The sequence below is a fragment of the Periophthalmus magnuspinnatus genome, chromosome 24 (genome assembly GCF_009829125.3).
Source record: "Periophthalmus magnuspinnatus isolate fPerMag1 chromosome 24, fPerMag1.2.pri, whole genome shotgun sequence".
Lineage (NCBI taxonomy): Eukaryota > Metazoa > Chordata > Actinopteri > Gobiiformes > Gobiidae > Periophthalmus > Periophthalmus magnuspinnatus.
Window position 1 is genome coordinate 9805652 of NC_047149.1, and position 17256 is coordinate 9822907.

The window sequence follows — 17256 nt, forward strand, 5'->3', positions numbered from 1 at the left end:
AATGGATCTAAGAATCAAACAATGAAGCAAATGTCCGAGGGTATCCCCTGTCTTTACACCCTCCCACCCAACACCACAGAAACTTGACAAAATCTCCAGTGTCAATGAGGACACACTGGCTCTCCTACGAGAATTTGTTTCGTTTAGTGAGGGTTGCAGTGAGGACATTTCAGGAAGATTTTATACCGTGTGCGGAAATACAGCTGCGGTGATAAGATTGTTGGAAACTCTGCCTTGTACACGGCCTGGGCATGTTAAAAATTACATGATCTGTCATAGCATGCTCTTTTTGGCTGTGGTTTTGTACTTGAGTGGATGAAATGCTATTAAAACAATCCCATCTTATTAAAATAAATGTGTTCAGAAATGTGTACTTTTCAAATGGGATTTCACCATTGGAGGTCTGCCCCGGAGTGCTGAAAGTTGACCGAAGGAGATTAATTAGTATTTGAGTCAGCCTAGGTAAATATTGGATGGTGAATTTGAATTCTATGATCTACTGCTTTTTGCTTTTTTAGTAACGTTCTTCTATATGACATTAAAAAAACACAGGGAGTGCCATCAGATCTGTGGAGGATTGACAGATTTTTTTAATGGGATTTTTGTAGTAATGTAAAAAAAAAATGTAAGTATTCTCTAATTGAATAATATACGTATCCTGTAATTGAATAATATAAGTTTAACCTACTGTGGAACATTCCAGGCAAAGATATTACATCTCCATGGAGACAAGCAGACCCTACATGAAAAGCAAGGAAACGCATTCTGTATTTACAGCTACTTTTCATTATGCAGTAGAGGCCATATTTATCACTTTAAGAACCAGTTAAGCAGATACAGATGAACAGATGATAACATAGAATGCCTAATAAAGCTTAAGCATTTGTACGACATTGCACTATTACAGAAAATCATATAATACTGTATGGAATGCCACAATTGGAAGTGTTGCAAAGCAGTGCAACTCAAGCAGGAGCAAAAGTCTGCAGATACTTTATCATGATCATTTAAACCAGCCTCATAAACCTTTTGACGATGACAAGTACAAAGTTGTTTTTTGGATGACTTTCAGATGCAAGTCAACACACCTGCACAGATCTTATGTTGCAATGCCATATTCAATAGCCCTGCGTTCCACTCTTTCAGACATATTATGGATTTACGATTGGGGATTTGTTGGAGCAGTTGATGGCAATGCTCCTGGCACGCTTTCAAGTCCACTTCATTCGTGCTCCACATCGGTCGCATAGTGGCGCTCGGTCCAGTACTGTAGACCAGCCCTAGTAAAATCAAAAGCTGGGATTGACATCTCAGATTAATGAAGATTACATGCGGTGATTACAGGCTGTGGGATGAATCGCGATGTCCTCATGTTCCATCACAAGGCAATAAATCAGGAGATGTCAGGGTGGACCTCCTCTGGGAGCTGGGAATGGGCGCGGTGGACATTCGGATGACCCTTCAATGCCATGGCAACCCGAAATAGCCTCAAGGTTAAAGAGTGGTAACGCAGTCAAATCATTACGGCACCTCATTGTTTGAAGAGCACCACTTTTGGGGGGATAGCTGGATCTAGCCCGACTGCCGCTAAGTCAATCAAAAGCTCAGATCTTCCCCATCCATTGATAGTGAATTGTTGGTTGACTGGGATCTTTGGCATGGGATTACGCAGCAAGCCGGGCTCTCACATTCTTAGTATTCTTCGAATGCAAACACACACAGCAGCCACATGCAGAGTGCTGACCCCTGCCTTTAAAGCGGAGCGTGCAGATCCCATGCTTAGTGACCCCAGCCTGCCCCATGGCTTCCCCTTCCCACTGCCACCTCTGCCTGCTCCCCGGGCTCCATTTAAACGGCCATCTTCCTCTCGTCCAGTCCACTTTTAGCGTGGGAACCTTCACCTGTGGCTCTACCCATGCCCCATCTGAAAGGATATAAAAAGACCTATACCTATCTATAACATGACAAAGACTCTCCCTTTATTTGATATGTATACACACTAGTGGTGTCACGATACGAACATTTTTGATACTAAGAAATAGACTTGATATTCAATACCGATTCCAACACTACAATGATAATTAAAAAAAATACTTTCTTTAGACAATAGAATGTGATTTTCAACATTTAATTGTAGTTCTTCCTTTTATATTACGATGTGGTCTTGTATACGTGTAATCCCTCACTCGTTCAGGTCAATTCCATAGTGGTTCATGGCCGTATACTAGTCTGTGTCTTATACTTTTTCTGATACAGCTCAAGATCATTCTAAAGCTTCATTTCTGTCCTGTTAATGTGACTTTTTTAGTTTTGATACCTGCTCAAATGAGTATCTAGTTTCAATTCTAATTTTAGTATTGCTTAGTATCTGATTTTCGATACTTTGGACAACCCAAGTACACATGGACTATACGGTGGCATCATTTTGAGACAGATTTGCCAATTGCAATGGACATTACAGTTATCTCTTGATTTGAGCATGTCCCCCTTCTTGAGTTGAAACGTCGGATTTCTCAAAGTAAATCCTCTTATCCATTAGAGGAAGGGCTGGGCAGGGTTTGGGACATCGGGACTTGCACCAGTGTGAAACCACGAGCTACAAAGATGGCCGTTCGTGGAGAATCAATGGGGAGCAGGTGATTACACTGAGGCTCATACACGGGTCAGAAGCAGGTAGTGACTGTCCAGTTATCCGAACATGACTGCTTCTCTGAACTCCACACACATGCTGCTGACACTACTTGTGCCTCTGCTGACTGCGTCTCTTCACGCACAATGGTTTTGATTGGGATTGTGTTGCATTACGGTGTTGGGACAAGGCTCTTTGTTCAGGAGCCTGCCCCTTCCCTCCCCCACCCCCTCCCCTTTATCCCCCCTTTGCCCATCCATCTATCTTGTTCGACCATTTGGGCAGCTGTCACTTAATCCAGCTAATCACAGCCTGCAGTGGTCTGTGGGAAACCAGTCTAGTCCGTGGCTTTGCTCAGGAGACTATTTACCTAAATGTTTACAACGTGTGGCCAGTCCAAAAGGTGCAGGTCAGTCCGTAGCCACCTGTTTGGGCTTTTTCAACAGGACTTGTGTAGTTGTTTGTCTCTGCTGAGCTTCAGTGGCCTTACAACCACGGCATTATCCCTGTCACTAATAAATTCATTGCCACTCATAGTTTCCCTTTGCGCATTGGCATACACACCCACCCACATGCTCAGACTGGGGAGGGAGGGGAGGAGAGAGGAGGGGGGTGGAAAGGTCAGAAGCCGAGCTACGTGTCGTGGGATGATCCACGTTCATGTCAAATAATCCATCTTTGAGGCCGCATCTGTTGTGCGTCTGCGGCCGACGGGTTAGCGCGGCTTCCGGTCGCGGGACCATGGAACCCCTCACCCCTCCTACCCCATTCAAGACCCTCTTAGCAGTCATCTCCCCAACACGTCACTACAGCAATCCAGTGTCTTAATGATTAGCTTCTCGTAGCTAGTACCCGAACTGCGAGGCAAGCCCTAGCCGAAGCCTGTTTCATCCCATGCGCTCGACTCCCATGCTCTCCACAATAACAGTCCCCTCCCCTTCCTCCCAGCGCCAGACAAGCTCCTTAATCCCACCGCCCATCAAGCGGCCTGTTGGTCCCCCAGATCAACAACACCACCACGCGCTACAACTGTCTCCTCTCTCTCTCTCTCTCTCTCTCCCGCTCCTCCCCTCATCACTCAAACTCTCATTCAGACCCAGTTTTCGGTTTTCGCCCCACCCCTGCCCTGACACCCTCCCACCACCACCTCCCCTCTATCTGTGACTGTACAGTAGAGGTCAGGGGCAGTGGCTACTACGAATTGCGACTGGCAGTGACGTAATGCAAGCTATTTAGGTCAGCTGGTTGCCTAGCAGTGTGCCCCACAGCAGCAGCTAGATTACCGCAGTGATGCTGGTTAGCTTGGTTAGTTTCCATGTGTCATGTTTACTCAAACCAGGCGCACTCAGGCAGAACAGTCAATTAGCAGCCACTGTGTGTTTTTGGGTCTCCCATGTGAGGCTAATGATATGATTACTGTTAGTGAATGTATATGATGTGGCATATGGCAAACACAAGACTCATGTCTGCAGTGAGAAGTTCAGGAAGTTCAATTGGTTTGGTTTTGTTATTGGCGCTTCATTGACAGTTTGGCTTGTAAGTGTGCAGAAAACATGGAAAGCTTCTGGGATTCAAGTTTTACTGTACAGTGGCTAATGAGTTCCCATGAAATGGTTATAGTGTATAAACAGTTGTACTTTATAAGGTGTTATTATGTGCTTTGAAAGTTTTAGCTTGAGGAAAATATGAAATAACATTTTTTTTTGTGAATGGATTACCCTGTCCAACAACAAACAACAAAATGTGTTATTGAAAAGTACAGTTGGTCACCCTGTAGTTTAGACATGCAAACATCTAAACCAATTAAAATCACTATATCAACTTAACGTTCAACATATGAAAGCTGGAACTATATTTTTTTTTTGCGGTCAATATTTATTGTGTGTACAATTTCTTTACACTACTGGGACATTTTTGCCATTTCATCCATAAAAGGCTGAATAAATAACTACTTTGCCTCATTACAGATGCAAACTAAGCACTTATGTTTCATTCTGCTGTTTATATATTGCAGATCATCATTTTTAATAATATTGCACATTTAGAATACTTTTTGTGGTTTAAATCTTCTCTTGGGTTATTGTGTCAGTGATTATAAATTTGTATGTATCGCTTATCGTCTATTTACTTGTAAAAACTGCCTGTAAAAAATACATTGCAGTTCAAAATCTTATCGTGACAGGCCTAATTTAAACATTCTATCCATTTTGGAAGTTTATAGTCCACTCTTTGCTCAAATGTTAATATGCTTGGATTTGAAATGAGCACAATTAACACTTTTTTATAAATAAATTGCAAATCTAACTGCAAGCACATTACTTGGCGCCCTACTTAAAAATGAAATGTTTTACTATTTCCATATTTGCATTCTGTTACATTTGTTTTACATATAATGGCTAGGGCAAAATGATGTGTCTACGTAGCACAATAGGCAGATTTCTTCCCCTTGAGCCCTGAGCTGTGTCTGGCCCTAAGTATAGGCGTGTAGTGGTGAGTGTTGGATGATATCTTCACTGCTGGTCAAGTGTAAAGCATAACTTGGTGTGAACTGTGAAACCGGATAATCCCCTTAGCTGCTGATTTACCTCACTGTCTGACAACCAAGGACAAAGTCTGACCCACAGCTTCTCCCACTGCTAATATGGGCAAAGGCACCTTGTCTGGAGACATCGTACCTGTCCAGTGCCCAGCCATCACAGTTGTCCCAATATTGTGGTCAACATCAGTAATTAATTTAATCAAAGTGAACTGAGTCTTATCGTTCCATACATGACAGACTGAAGAATACTTTTTGTGGGTCAGTATTTATCATGGGGACCTTGAGTATGATTTCCATTATTTATATGAACTTATATGACCTTTTGCAAATCGAAACTCAAAGGACAATACTAAAATAATGCTGAATGGGTGCCCTTTCCCATATATTACAATCTGGATTTTATAGAGCTTTAATGTGAGCTATAATTGGAAGCTTTATACATTTGTCTTCCAATTTTTCCATATTACATATAGTGGCATAATCTGTGGGTGTGATGTTCGTCGCAGTTCTTTTTCCAGAAGTTTAGCTTGCCTGGTCATGCTAACATATGGTTGCGTCAAGGTAAATTATGATCCAAGTTGGCTGAGACAAAGGGCTACCTGTGTCTTATAAAGGCTTGCGTCACATCTATCTGCTTGCCTTTTATTAGGTTGAATGCTTTCCTGGCTAAGGCATAGCATCGTACCAAATTCCACCAAGAATGTTGTAAGGAAAGTTGGTAGATCCTCTCCCATCTCCATCTCCTCTTTGGCATCTTCCCACCCTCGTACTTTACCTTATCTGCCTGCTGTCTTTGGGTTTCAATGTAACTCAAGCACACATCGGAGTAATGGGACCACGCTGCCTACGACACTCTGTTGAAGCAAAAATATCGATTTTCTTGCTACTACAATGTGTGGGTAGATATTATGTAGTGCTGGGGAAAGAGTAGAAAGGGGTGATTGGACCTATACTGCAAAATAATAAACTTGTAGTAATTGTGCTGCTATTATCCTTTTCTTAAGATACTAGATACTACTTATAATCTTACTTTACTGTTGTTGTCTCCCTTTACCACCATTTAGTTTAATTTGAACTACACAAAGAGGTTATATGTTTGTGGCAGGTTAGAGCAAAATTGCTAATTTCCACCTTTAGTCCCTGGACAGGTTGATGCCAATAAAATATAATATATATTAATGCAAGCGTTCATTCAGTCAATCAATAAGGCACTTTCTACCTGTAAATTTGTTAGAAAAATTGTAGAGAAAAAAGTAATGTTGAATATAGAGTAAAAATACATTTTATATTATATTCATAAAAATTTTCAGTCTTTTCCATATTTCTTTCCAATTCAAGTGCATACAGTTCCTTTCCATCAAGTTCCTTTTTTTGCAATTAGATTTCAGGTAAGATTAGATTTTCCTGTGCAAAAGTCCATAAGGAAAAAAAACATCCTTCAAGTTGCTTAATATGTTGTTACTTGCAAGTACTAGAATGTTATCACTACATATTTCAAAATATTTGTTTTTTTCTGTTTCCAGAGGACCTTCTCGTTGATTGTAGAAGCCTGGGACTGGGACAATGGCACGCGCAACAACAGTAAGTTCACTTCCTAAATATCATTACACTATTTTTAACCTTACAGGAAATTGCCTATGCTTATATAAACAACCATGCAAGCTTCTAAATAGTTAACTGACCAGATGCAGTGTTTTGATTGGTTGGTGATACTCTTCCTTGTCGTCTGATTGGTTTTAATGATTTGTAACTGGATTCTGAGGTAGTTTGGTCTTGATCCATGACTTTGGGACCAGCATGAAAAAGCATGCTGACATGATTTATCTTTGATTATTTTTGTGTGAAATCTGTTAGCTTGTGGTCGTGTGAGTGGATGGATCGCATATTTGGTCAGATTATAGCCATTTTTGAGAGCTTTTGCCATCTTAAATCCACCACCTTTTTAATTGAGCACAAATTTTGGCTACTGTACCCACCTCTGCCTCTATATATTGTGTCTCTGTCTATGATGTGTACAGTGTGTATGTATGTTTTCCTGCTGGTGCCTCTTGGCCAGGTCAGGTTTGTAAAGGAGAATTCAATCTCATTTTACAAAATAAAGGTTGCATAAAATAAATGTAATTAAAATTATCCACCCGTACCTGCTTAAAACCTGTCAAGTTGTCTCAAATCAAACCCGCGTCTTGGGTTCATAGTTATTTTGGCATGGACCAGCTGTATCCTGTTTTGCCTGAGTTATGTCCGCTGGGTGTACTCTCAAACGGCGGACCAGTAGCATAGTCTGGAAGGAAAGGGGCCCAGCGAGTGAGACTTGAATGACTGAAAGTGTCAGATCGGCTTTGATGGGTCCAAATGCTGCTTTTTATCTGGCTTTATAAATCGATGTAAACGATTGCTGCCATGATTACTGTTGTTAATTGTTAGTCCACAACTTCTTAAAAACTTTTGAACGTTACTAAGAAATGTGTATCAGTGAAACAGTGTTGTCACAATACTAAAAACAAATTTTCAGCATTAAATCATAGTACTGTTTTTTTATATTACCATGTGACCTTTATATCTGTGTAGTCCCTCAGGCGTCCAGGTAGGTTCCATAGTGGTCCATGGGTGTGTACTAGTCTATGTGGGTTTTGTACTTGTTCTGACACAGCTCAAGATCATTCTAAAGCTATTCAGGAAAGGTTCATTTCTGCCCTGTGAATGTGACTTTTTTAGTATCAATTAGTGATTTTCAATAACTCTACCATATCCCCCCAAAGAAGTCAATATGGAGACCTTTGTATCAACCTAAAAAAAAGTGTTGAAAGTGACTAAAACTGCAAATTGTATACAAAAACTGAACCTGTATTTTGATCTACATATGCGCACCTTATTTTTCCCTCAAGGGTTGCCACTTAACAGATTTTTAAGCCAAAAAATTTCTATGCGTGAAGTACTTAGTGTGTGTGCTCAGGAACACAACAAGAGTTTGCTTTTAGGTTGGGGAACTGAACCAGCTACAGTCTAGTTGAAGGGATAACATGTACTGACTGTGTTGCCGCCTCAATAATATGTAGATCTATGTCAAGATGTGTTACTACTTGGCTCAAGATCAGGTACTTTATATTTATACCCGTGAGTAGAATTGGCTCAGACTCTACTATGGATTTTATATGGAATTACAACATAAAACCTATATTTCTTGAAAGCATTTTTACTTGCCGGCATTTTTCACACCTAACATTTGCATAGCGCTGAAGGCTATATGAAGTCCTAGCATCCTGTTTTGTCTGACACTTCAAAGCCTGTCCACTGGTGAGGACAATGGCGGAGGAATGAGTCTGGACACTAGGGCTCAGTGATTAGATTATGTCTGCATGTGTGCTCTATTCTTTTCATACATTTTCTGTCAATACTTTTGATGTTTGGACTGGTTAATAGCTTCCTGCCACTTGTTGAACATTAAGAACAGAGAGAGCCAAACTGCATAAATGAGATTCTTTTCACTCCTCCAAGGATTTCCTCTTCTGTTCTGTATGGGAACATTGATTTAAAGATTACTCGCAAGGACATACCAAGGAAACAGTTTGTCTTACGCTCTAAAATCAAAAATGAAAGAAAATGGTGGATGCGTGTTTTGACGAAATGCAATTTTTTACTCCAAAGAAAGTAGTAATAATTCTTGGTAATTTGTTTTTCTCTTTGCCAAATAAGGACAATTTTGTAGAAATGTATTTTTTATGAGGTGGGGTTCCATAATTGACGAACAATGCGATTGCTTTTAGGTTTGCAACTTAATTTTTAATAGTAAGATTATTTTCAGAGTGCACATTTGAAAGACGACCAAAATATGAAGTGATAAACTAATACAATCAATCACATCCCATATTTTTCAAAACATGTTTATAGAGGTCTGAACTTGGGGGTAACAAGTGTTAGACATATGAGATGAGCTATTAAGATATTCTAATTCCAAACAATTGAGTGTTTGCGAGTTGCTTCTTGCCACTGTTCAAATTGATTAGATTCAGTTTTGATAAATCTCATGGCCCTAATTTGTGGTTATGGTTTAGATTTGAGATTTCAGGATTCATTTTCTGGTGCACATTTTATTAGAGGGGACAAGGCTGAAAAAGGAACTGCTAAACTAATGCCAAAAATCATTCATTTCAGAACATTCACAGATTTCAGGTATTGCATTTTCAAATTCATCAACTGTCAATCTTGGTTCTCACCCCAAGGAATGTAACGATGTCGAAATCTCATGGTACAATATTATTTCTGTATGAACCTTGTTGTACGATATTGTGGGAACGCTCATGGTCTTATAGAAGGGTTCACAATATTGGGCTTACACTAACAATAATAAGGCATATTGGTGTTTCCATTATCTTCATTTTTCAATTATGTCTTTTCTAAAGTGCAAAATACAAATTTTTGAGGAGGAGTAAAAAAGAATGTCTAAACTATAACATGGCAATGTAATTAAACTAGTTTAAACACTTTCTTGTTCTGTAAATCACTTTGAATAAGGCCCGACTTTGTGTTGTGCTCTACAAACAAACTTCCCTGGTCTACCCAATAAAGCTGTGCAGTAAAGTTTATGTTCAATTTTTTTGTCCACATCAGAAAATAAGTGAATCACTGAAGCGTACCTTGTGCCGTTGTACCTTGTGCCGTTGTACCTTGTGCCGTTGTACCTTGTGCCGTTGTACCTTGTGCCGTTGTACCTTGTGCCGTTGTACCGTGTGCCGTTGTACCGTGTGCCGTTGTACCGTGTGCCGTTGTACCGTACGCCGCGGGACCGTGCGCTGTTATAGGTGTTGATCTGAAATCTTTTAGCCTGGACTGGACTTTATTTTTGATGAATTTGGAGACCTTTTCCAAGTGTCATTTTGCCAAGTGAGTCCTCATGGTCCTTTTATTTCCCGAGGATGCGTGCACTGTGTCTCAGCAGAGCTAAAGCTACTGCTACTATGTTGTTGTTCCTGTCTCCACCAAAATGTATCTGGGACTTAAAAGCAGTGGGGGCATCATGTGGGGGCATCTTGGGGGGCAGGCAATATCTCTGCTCAGCTATCCTCTTTATCCATTCTCCCTTTGCAAATGCTGCCATCCGCGTGTCACTGTGTTGTCGTTGAGTTATTGAGTGTTGAGTGTGGAAAGTGTGCAGCATGCGGTCCTTTTGGCTCAGGCAGTGGATCTGACAGATGACTACATATACCATGATCCTTTGCATCGTGTCACCTTCAGCTGACACAAACTCCAAACTATTTTACATACAAATGTCTTTTAATACAGAAAAGAGACCACAACGACATTGTGATATCGCCAATACCATTACATCCCTACTAACCCCATTAACGCAGACTGTAAAATAGCAGCCTACAATCCTAGACTTTGATACGTGGCATTTCAGGCATATCTCTTGTGTTATTCAGAAGGTGAATTGCTGTTCTTGTGGTCAAACATCAGCTGATTTCCACCATTCATTTCAACAAACGCTCCTTTCACCCTTATCTCATAGTTCATAGTGTAATGGGAAATGTCTATAAGGTCATTGAGAATCATGCGTTACTGCGGCTATAGGCTTGTCTATAATGATATTTCAATGGTGATGCATAGCTTGACTCAGGACGCTTTGATTCCTTTAGTTGCTTGTAATTATTTTTCATTGCTGTAATGTGACTCAACATGCTTGGAAATGAGTGCTTCAGTGCTGATGGTCTAATTTGAAATCATTATAAAGGGTTGTACAGTAAATTGCTCTCAGATTATGCAATTGTAGGGAGCTTGGCGAGAGAGCGGTGTGTGGGAAGTGATATCCATGCATCTTCTTTATGTACAGTGTAAGTGTGATAGTATGCCTACTGCAGTAAAGGGACAGAACTGAACTCAACTCTTGTATAATGATTTAGCAATTTCTATGTTTGAAAGCCTCATTTGTAGTAATTAAAGAAGAATTTTACTGTACTATGTAGACCTAGTGGTATTGATCCAGGTGTTTGCTATTGTCATCACTGGCTTAGTGTTGTCACAAATAAACTTGATACAAATGTTGATAATTTTTAATATATAATAGTATTTGTTTATTTTAACTTGCACTAATTCTTGGGAGGCGGCTGCAGGTGGGCCCCAGGATTGGCCAGGCTGAAAAACCGTCCTCCAATCACAGCCAAGGGCTCACACAGCCAGGGAAAGGTAGACAAATTCAGCGACACCCACACGAAACATAGTGTACAAATACAAACTTTAAAAAGAACTTAAGGCTTAGAGCCGTAACAATTAGTATCTGTTTTTTCGATACTTTTGACAAACCAGTTTCTTATGAGTTCTTGAGATAGTAGTGCAGGACTGATCAAACATTTTAGGACTGATTTGCAATTGCATTTTCAACTTAAAACTAGCATTCTGTGTCAGCAGATAAGTATGTGGTGTGTAGTTTTTCACCTGTTCTTCTGCCCTGAGACTGCATAGCCTCATGTCTTGTCCTGTGCCAGCTCATGATGGGGCTGGTTGTTCAGTTTGGCCTGTTATGGGTCTGGTTGTTCAGATTGACCTGTGATGAGGTTGGTTGCTCAGGTTGACCTGTGATGAGGCTGGTTGGTCAAATTGCCCTGTGATGGGGTTGGTTGCTCATAGATTCCTCGTCCCCGGCGTCACATCCGCCCCCCCGCCCCGTGTGCAGGAAAGGCAGCCGGCTGTTTTCCTTGTGTTTATCGAGCAGGAAGTGAAGGCCTGGGCGCCCAGCTCACTGTTTAGACACCGAGTAACCGGCTCAGCTCGGGCCCGGAGCCCATTGTTCTCTATCTGGCAACTGCCGGGGTTTATTTCTGTTATTGTTGCTTAATTCAGTCTGACATTGTGTCAGTCCCCAGCAGAGGAAGGTGTGTGTGTGTGTGTGTGTGTATGTGTGTGTGGTGCACTGCAGCCCAAAGCCATGGAGCAGAGGAAATCACAGACCCCCTATTTCCACACAATTGTTTGTCCGCGTCGATCCCACTGTGATAAAGATGGCTTTCTTTCTTCAGCAGCGAGCCTCACAAAGAAAAACAATGTTTAATGTGAGTGCTGGCATGTCGGGCTAATGGAACAACTCCCAGGACTTTATGACAATAGCTGTACGTGAGGTGTGGAGGCATTTTGTTTTCTTAATGGTCATAACTTTTTAAATGTCTCTACTTTTGAAACCATTGATTGGCCATATACTGTTTCCCCCTCTCACTTTCAAGTGTTTAAGCCATTTACCAAAGGAATTGTAGAATGGTATCATCATCAGTATTCCCAGACATGTTTTCTATGAGGTTATTGGAGTAGACTGGAATGAGGGATGGTGTGTTGTCACTCTGAGTCAGAAGTTTGCTACTGAAACTCCATACAATGACCTGTGAATCAACTGTCCATCAATTCACTTTGAAATAAATGTCACAGCACAGTGACTAGAGCTCACATTATTGATACCTTATATTTACTATCAACTACATGTATCTATAGAGCACATTTAAAGTTACTAAAGCTTACCAAAATGCTGGACAACAATAATACTTCAGTGGTATACAGTGAAAACGCAGTATAGTACTCTCTGTAACTTGTACCAAATGAGAGAATTTCATATTATTGATATCTTAAATTCTAGAACAACATATTGTTTGGCCGATATATTGGGACGATATTTATATTTTTCAGCATATTGGCTATTGGCCTTCAATCTCCAGCACAGGCCTTTGTTTTGGCCGACCTCCTGCCTAATGAATACACATAAAGCCTTATTTTAACATGCACAAAACATATAGGTTTGTGTTAAAAGGGCTGTGGGTGAGTTGGTAATAATTTTAGTTGGGAAATAACTGATGGGCGATAAGGTCTGTCCAAAATATGGCCAGACCTTATCGCCCATCAGTTCATCTGGATTCAAAACACTCTGTATCGGTCATAAAAAAAAAAATGTATTGATGTGTACAATTATTACATACTACCAGCTGTAAATCAAAAGTATTTCTTTAATTAAATTTTATTGCTTTGCTTTGTTGTTGTTGCCCAAGATTTTCCTACTGTAACATAGATTTTTGACACACATTTTGGCTATACCCTGATATGTCCACTCTAGCTAAAATATCTTGTACCTGTGTTCCAGATGATGAGGAGCTCCTGATCGAGCGGGGCACCCACACTGGCATGATCAACCCGGGCGACAGCTGGCAGACCATCACCATCGACGGCACCACAGCGCGCATTGTCTACCGCATCCGGGTCCGCTGCGACGAGAACTACTACGGCTACAAGTGCAACGAGCTCTGTGTGCCCCGCGACGACTACTTCGGACACTACCGCTGTGAGCCATCGGGGGCACAAGTCTGTCTGGACGGGTGGATGGGCCATGATTGCAAGACAGGTGAGGCCCAAATGGAGAGGGGAAGATGGTAGGGTGGGGGGGAGGTGGCCTCTGTCCATGGGGTGGTCGGAGATACAGCGTCCTGCAGGGAGACGGCTCATGCATCAATGACACCAGACCATAGACATGACAGGACAATAGGAGCAGGGGATTGGGTTTATGGTTAGACTGTCTGGTTAGCTATTACTGTATGTCGCACTGGGTGTATTGTTCTGCTTGTAAAAGGACAAAACAAAACAAGAAAAAACACACCGGTGGCATTATAGATTTTATAGATTTTTTTTTTTTTTTTTTTTTTTTTTTTTTTTACAAATTGCACAATAATTATACAGTATCCAGAACTGTATAGTGGCACAGTTGACAAATAAAACTGAAAAAGACTATGTGAATTTGCACCTTTTCTTCTATAGTAAAGGTTCATTTTAAAGCTGTATACTATATGTAACTCTCTGGAAGTGGCATCATGATTCTATGGAAAAAAGTTAAAGCCGTACTTCAAAACATTCTACATGGAGATCAGTATGTTCTATGCCATACTGTAGAATATTATAGCCAAAAGAACAACTGTCTTCCTCTAGGCCAAATAAGTCAGGTTTGTGGAGATGCAAGCCCTATCAAAGTAAGAGTGCATGTTTTACAATGCAATAAACGCAACCAATTTGGAAAAAAACATGAAAGTTGCATACTGGGACTTTAAATGAAAACTTGCATCATAAACTTGAACCTCAACCAAGGCATTTGCAGGCACATTTTAGCACATTAATTGATTGCAAAATATAATTTCATTATCTTTTTATGTGAATCTGAAAGAAATATCTACACATTCATTTTTGTCAACATCGCAATCCCATAAACTCCACGTTTATCCTGCTCTAATGTAATTGTTCTGCCACATGTCCATGCCCCTGGTCCCTGTGTATACGAACAAGGCTGTTGAAATGCAGTACGTGTCGCCCGCTGATGTAAAAACGTCGTAGGGTAACGGAGGAGCTGGTGGGAGGAGCCGTGAGGGTGGGGGGCCTCCATAAATCACCCTGGTGACCTTAGAGGAGCAGAGGTGAAAGGAGGAGGGGTCGGGGAGGAGGGCTATGCTTGTTTTTAAGAGGGGGGTGGTATGGTACATGCAGGCTATAAAGTTGTCCCTGGGTCCCTCTCTCACTGTCCCAAAGCAGCCTTGTTAGAAAGAATTATCCCATACATTACCTAAGTATAAACAAACAGTCCGTGTCTTCATTTGAGCATTTTGAGCAAATTTTAATTTAGGGGTTTTGTTATCATTTTAATATATTCATGAAAGAGACATTCTAATTTCTAATATGTTTTGTCTGAGATTATACACAAGACAAAATATAAAACAAATATTTTTCATTTCTGCCCACATAAAACATTAAAAAGTACACAACAATTATTACAAGCCATAAATATGATAACAACATTCACATTTGACTGCACTATGACTACACCAGGATTACCCAGGTTTATGCTATAACTAAACTAGCAGGTCAAAACCAGGAATCTGGACTCAAACCAGATCTTCAGAAGGTCTAAACCAACATCTTCTTACCTAGAGTTAATATTTCTGTAGTAGTGTGCGCTTCCTTACTCTATAAAAATGCACTTACGGTATGAGGTGAAGAAATATATCTGTACAAGTGTCTCCTACTGGGATTTGAATCTCACCTTTTAAAATGGTCATATTTCTCTCTTTCAGCGATCTGCAAACAGGGATGCAACCTGTTACATGGCAGCTGCTCTGTCCCAGGGGAATGCAAGTAAGCTAGCAACACACCTGTTTTAGCATTGATGTCACACATTTGTTCTCAACGCATCTGATCATGTTATTTGGTATCTTTCTGTTTGCTTGAGATGCATAGTTACATTAGTTTGTTTTATTTACACTGATTTCCACTGAAATAGCTGATTAAAAGTAAATTAAGTTTTGCTAAAAAGACTATACAGAATGTTTATAGAGTGGGTATTGTGCAAAATTAATGTTTTGGAGCTTTCTACCATGTTATAACATTCCCTCATTAAAAACATGCCTGAAGTGGTTTTATGTCATCCATACAGGCTGAGGAATTTAGCAATCTCTCCCGGCACTCCTCACTGTTAGAAGTACGATCCTATCCAAACCTCAGCCCACAGTTTACATCACCCATGCTCAAACACGGGAATTTTCTGTAAATATACAAAAGTATGACACAAAACAATATACTGCAACTTCACAAATCTGCTGTGATGTGCAGAGCACTATCATATTACAACATTTTAACATGTTTTTAGCGAATATAGTATTATTATATTTAGATTACCATGTTACCTTTTGTTGATTTGATATGTGTTAGCAGTGAGTACCCCATAGAAGTAAAATCCCCCCCTTTTAAAATGAGGCGCTGAGTGGTTAATTTTACAGCTGGTTCATTTGCAATACTTAAAGCATATTTCCGGTGGATTTCAAAGCGATCTGATTATTAACAAAATGATATATATATACAAATAATCTTTATTTTTGTCCATTTCACCCACCCCAAAGCTAAATCTAAATCTGTATTAAATTGCACGTACAGTTTGTTTACATTATCATGGTCACACATCCCTCACTTGCACGAGTCCAGACCTAGTACTACTTGTCAGTCTTGCCTCCCTCTGGACTCTGTCCTCTCTGGTTGAGTAGTGAAGGGCATTGGCATTCAGCACACTTCTCTCCTTATATTTTTAGACACCCGAAATTCTCAGCAGAATACCAATCAACTCCACCGCTGTATCACATAAAGCCAGTAGTTCGCATGTGAATTTGACCACCATAAAAAGATGGCAAACGTGCCGAGAATTGTCATATCCTCATCCGCATTGCAGTGCTCCTCTGGGGGCAGGGGGCAGCAGAGGAAGTGTGTTATGTACATAGCCTTCCCTCCCCAAAAAGTGGAAATGACCAATGTGTGATAAAGTGACGTAGGATTCACATTTAGCGGACATGGAACATCCCGTTGTCACCTGCCGGATGGAAGCAATGCGCTGTATTCCCATATTTGGATGTGAGAAGGAATTCAAGCCAAGGAATAACCCCGGGATGAGCAGTTAGAGGAAGATGTTCCACATTTTTGTGGTGCTCAAGTTGTAGTCAGTGGACAGTGACAGTGAGTTGTATTGTATAGTTCAAATATGCAATAGTAGTATGCATTATCAAGAGGCACAACCAGTTTGCAAGACTATTTGGCAGTAGTAGCATTTGTAGTAGCAGTATAATTAGCAGTAGTAACAGCAGTAATAGTTACAGCCATAAAATGCAGTAGTGTGCCATCAGAGGAACATTCTTTAGCTTGTAGTACAGTTGTAAAAGTATGTGGTAGGTAGACTGTCATAGTATGCAGTTGGCTCTGTAATCCATATATGATGTCCAAATAATATTGATAGTAGTAGTACTCTGTACTGTATGTACCTGTATCTAGTAGCGTGGAGTATAGTTTGTAGTATATCTGATTATTATAATAGGATTTGTATTTCTTATAACAGTACAGTAATCAATGTTTGACTGGCCTACATCCTATTGCATATCAACTTACCATTAGATTATACACTGCCAAAAAAAAAACGTTGCCGCCGGAATTTAACTAAGGAAATGGGTACGTGCCTCCTGCAGTTGGTCAGGTCTAGGTTCAGCAACAGTCTGTGCTCAAAGAATGAGGTCAGCTGACACCTGAATATACTGAATGACCA

The 17256-nt window shown here is 40.5% G+C and overlaps 1 protein-coding gene across 2 annotated transcripts in view; it reads left to right on the forward strand.

Moving 5' to 3' along the window:
• jag2b (jagged canonical Notch ligand 2b) overlaps positions 1-17256 on the forward strand; it is a 51703-nt gene that overhangs the window by 13120 nt on the left and 21327 nt on the right. For both annotated transcript variants that reach the window (XM_033990503.2, XM_033990504.2), the window contains exons 3-5: positions 6692-6749; positions 13282-13539; positions 15251-15311. In XM_033990503.2, coding sequence (XP_033846394.1) covers positions 6692-6749; positions 13282-13539; positions 15251-15311 — 377 coding nt within the window. The remainder of the gene's footprint in view (positions 1-6691; positions 6750-13281; positions 13540-15250; positions 15312-17256) is intronic.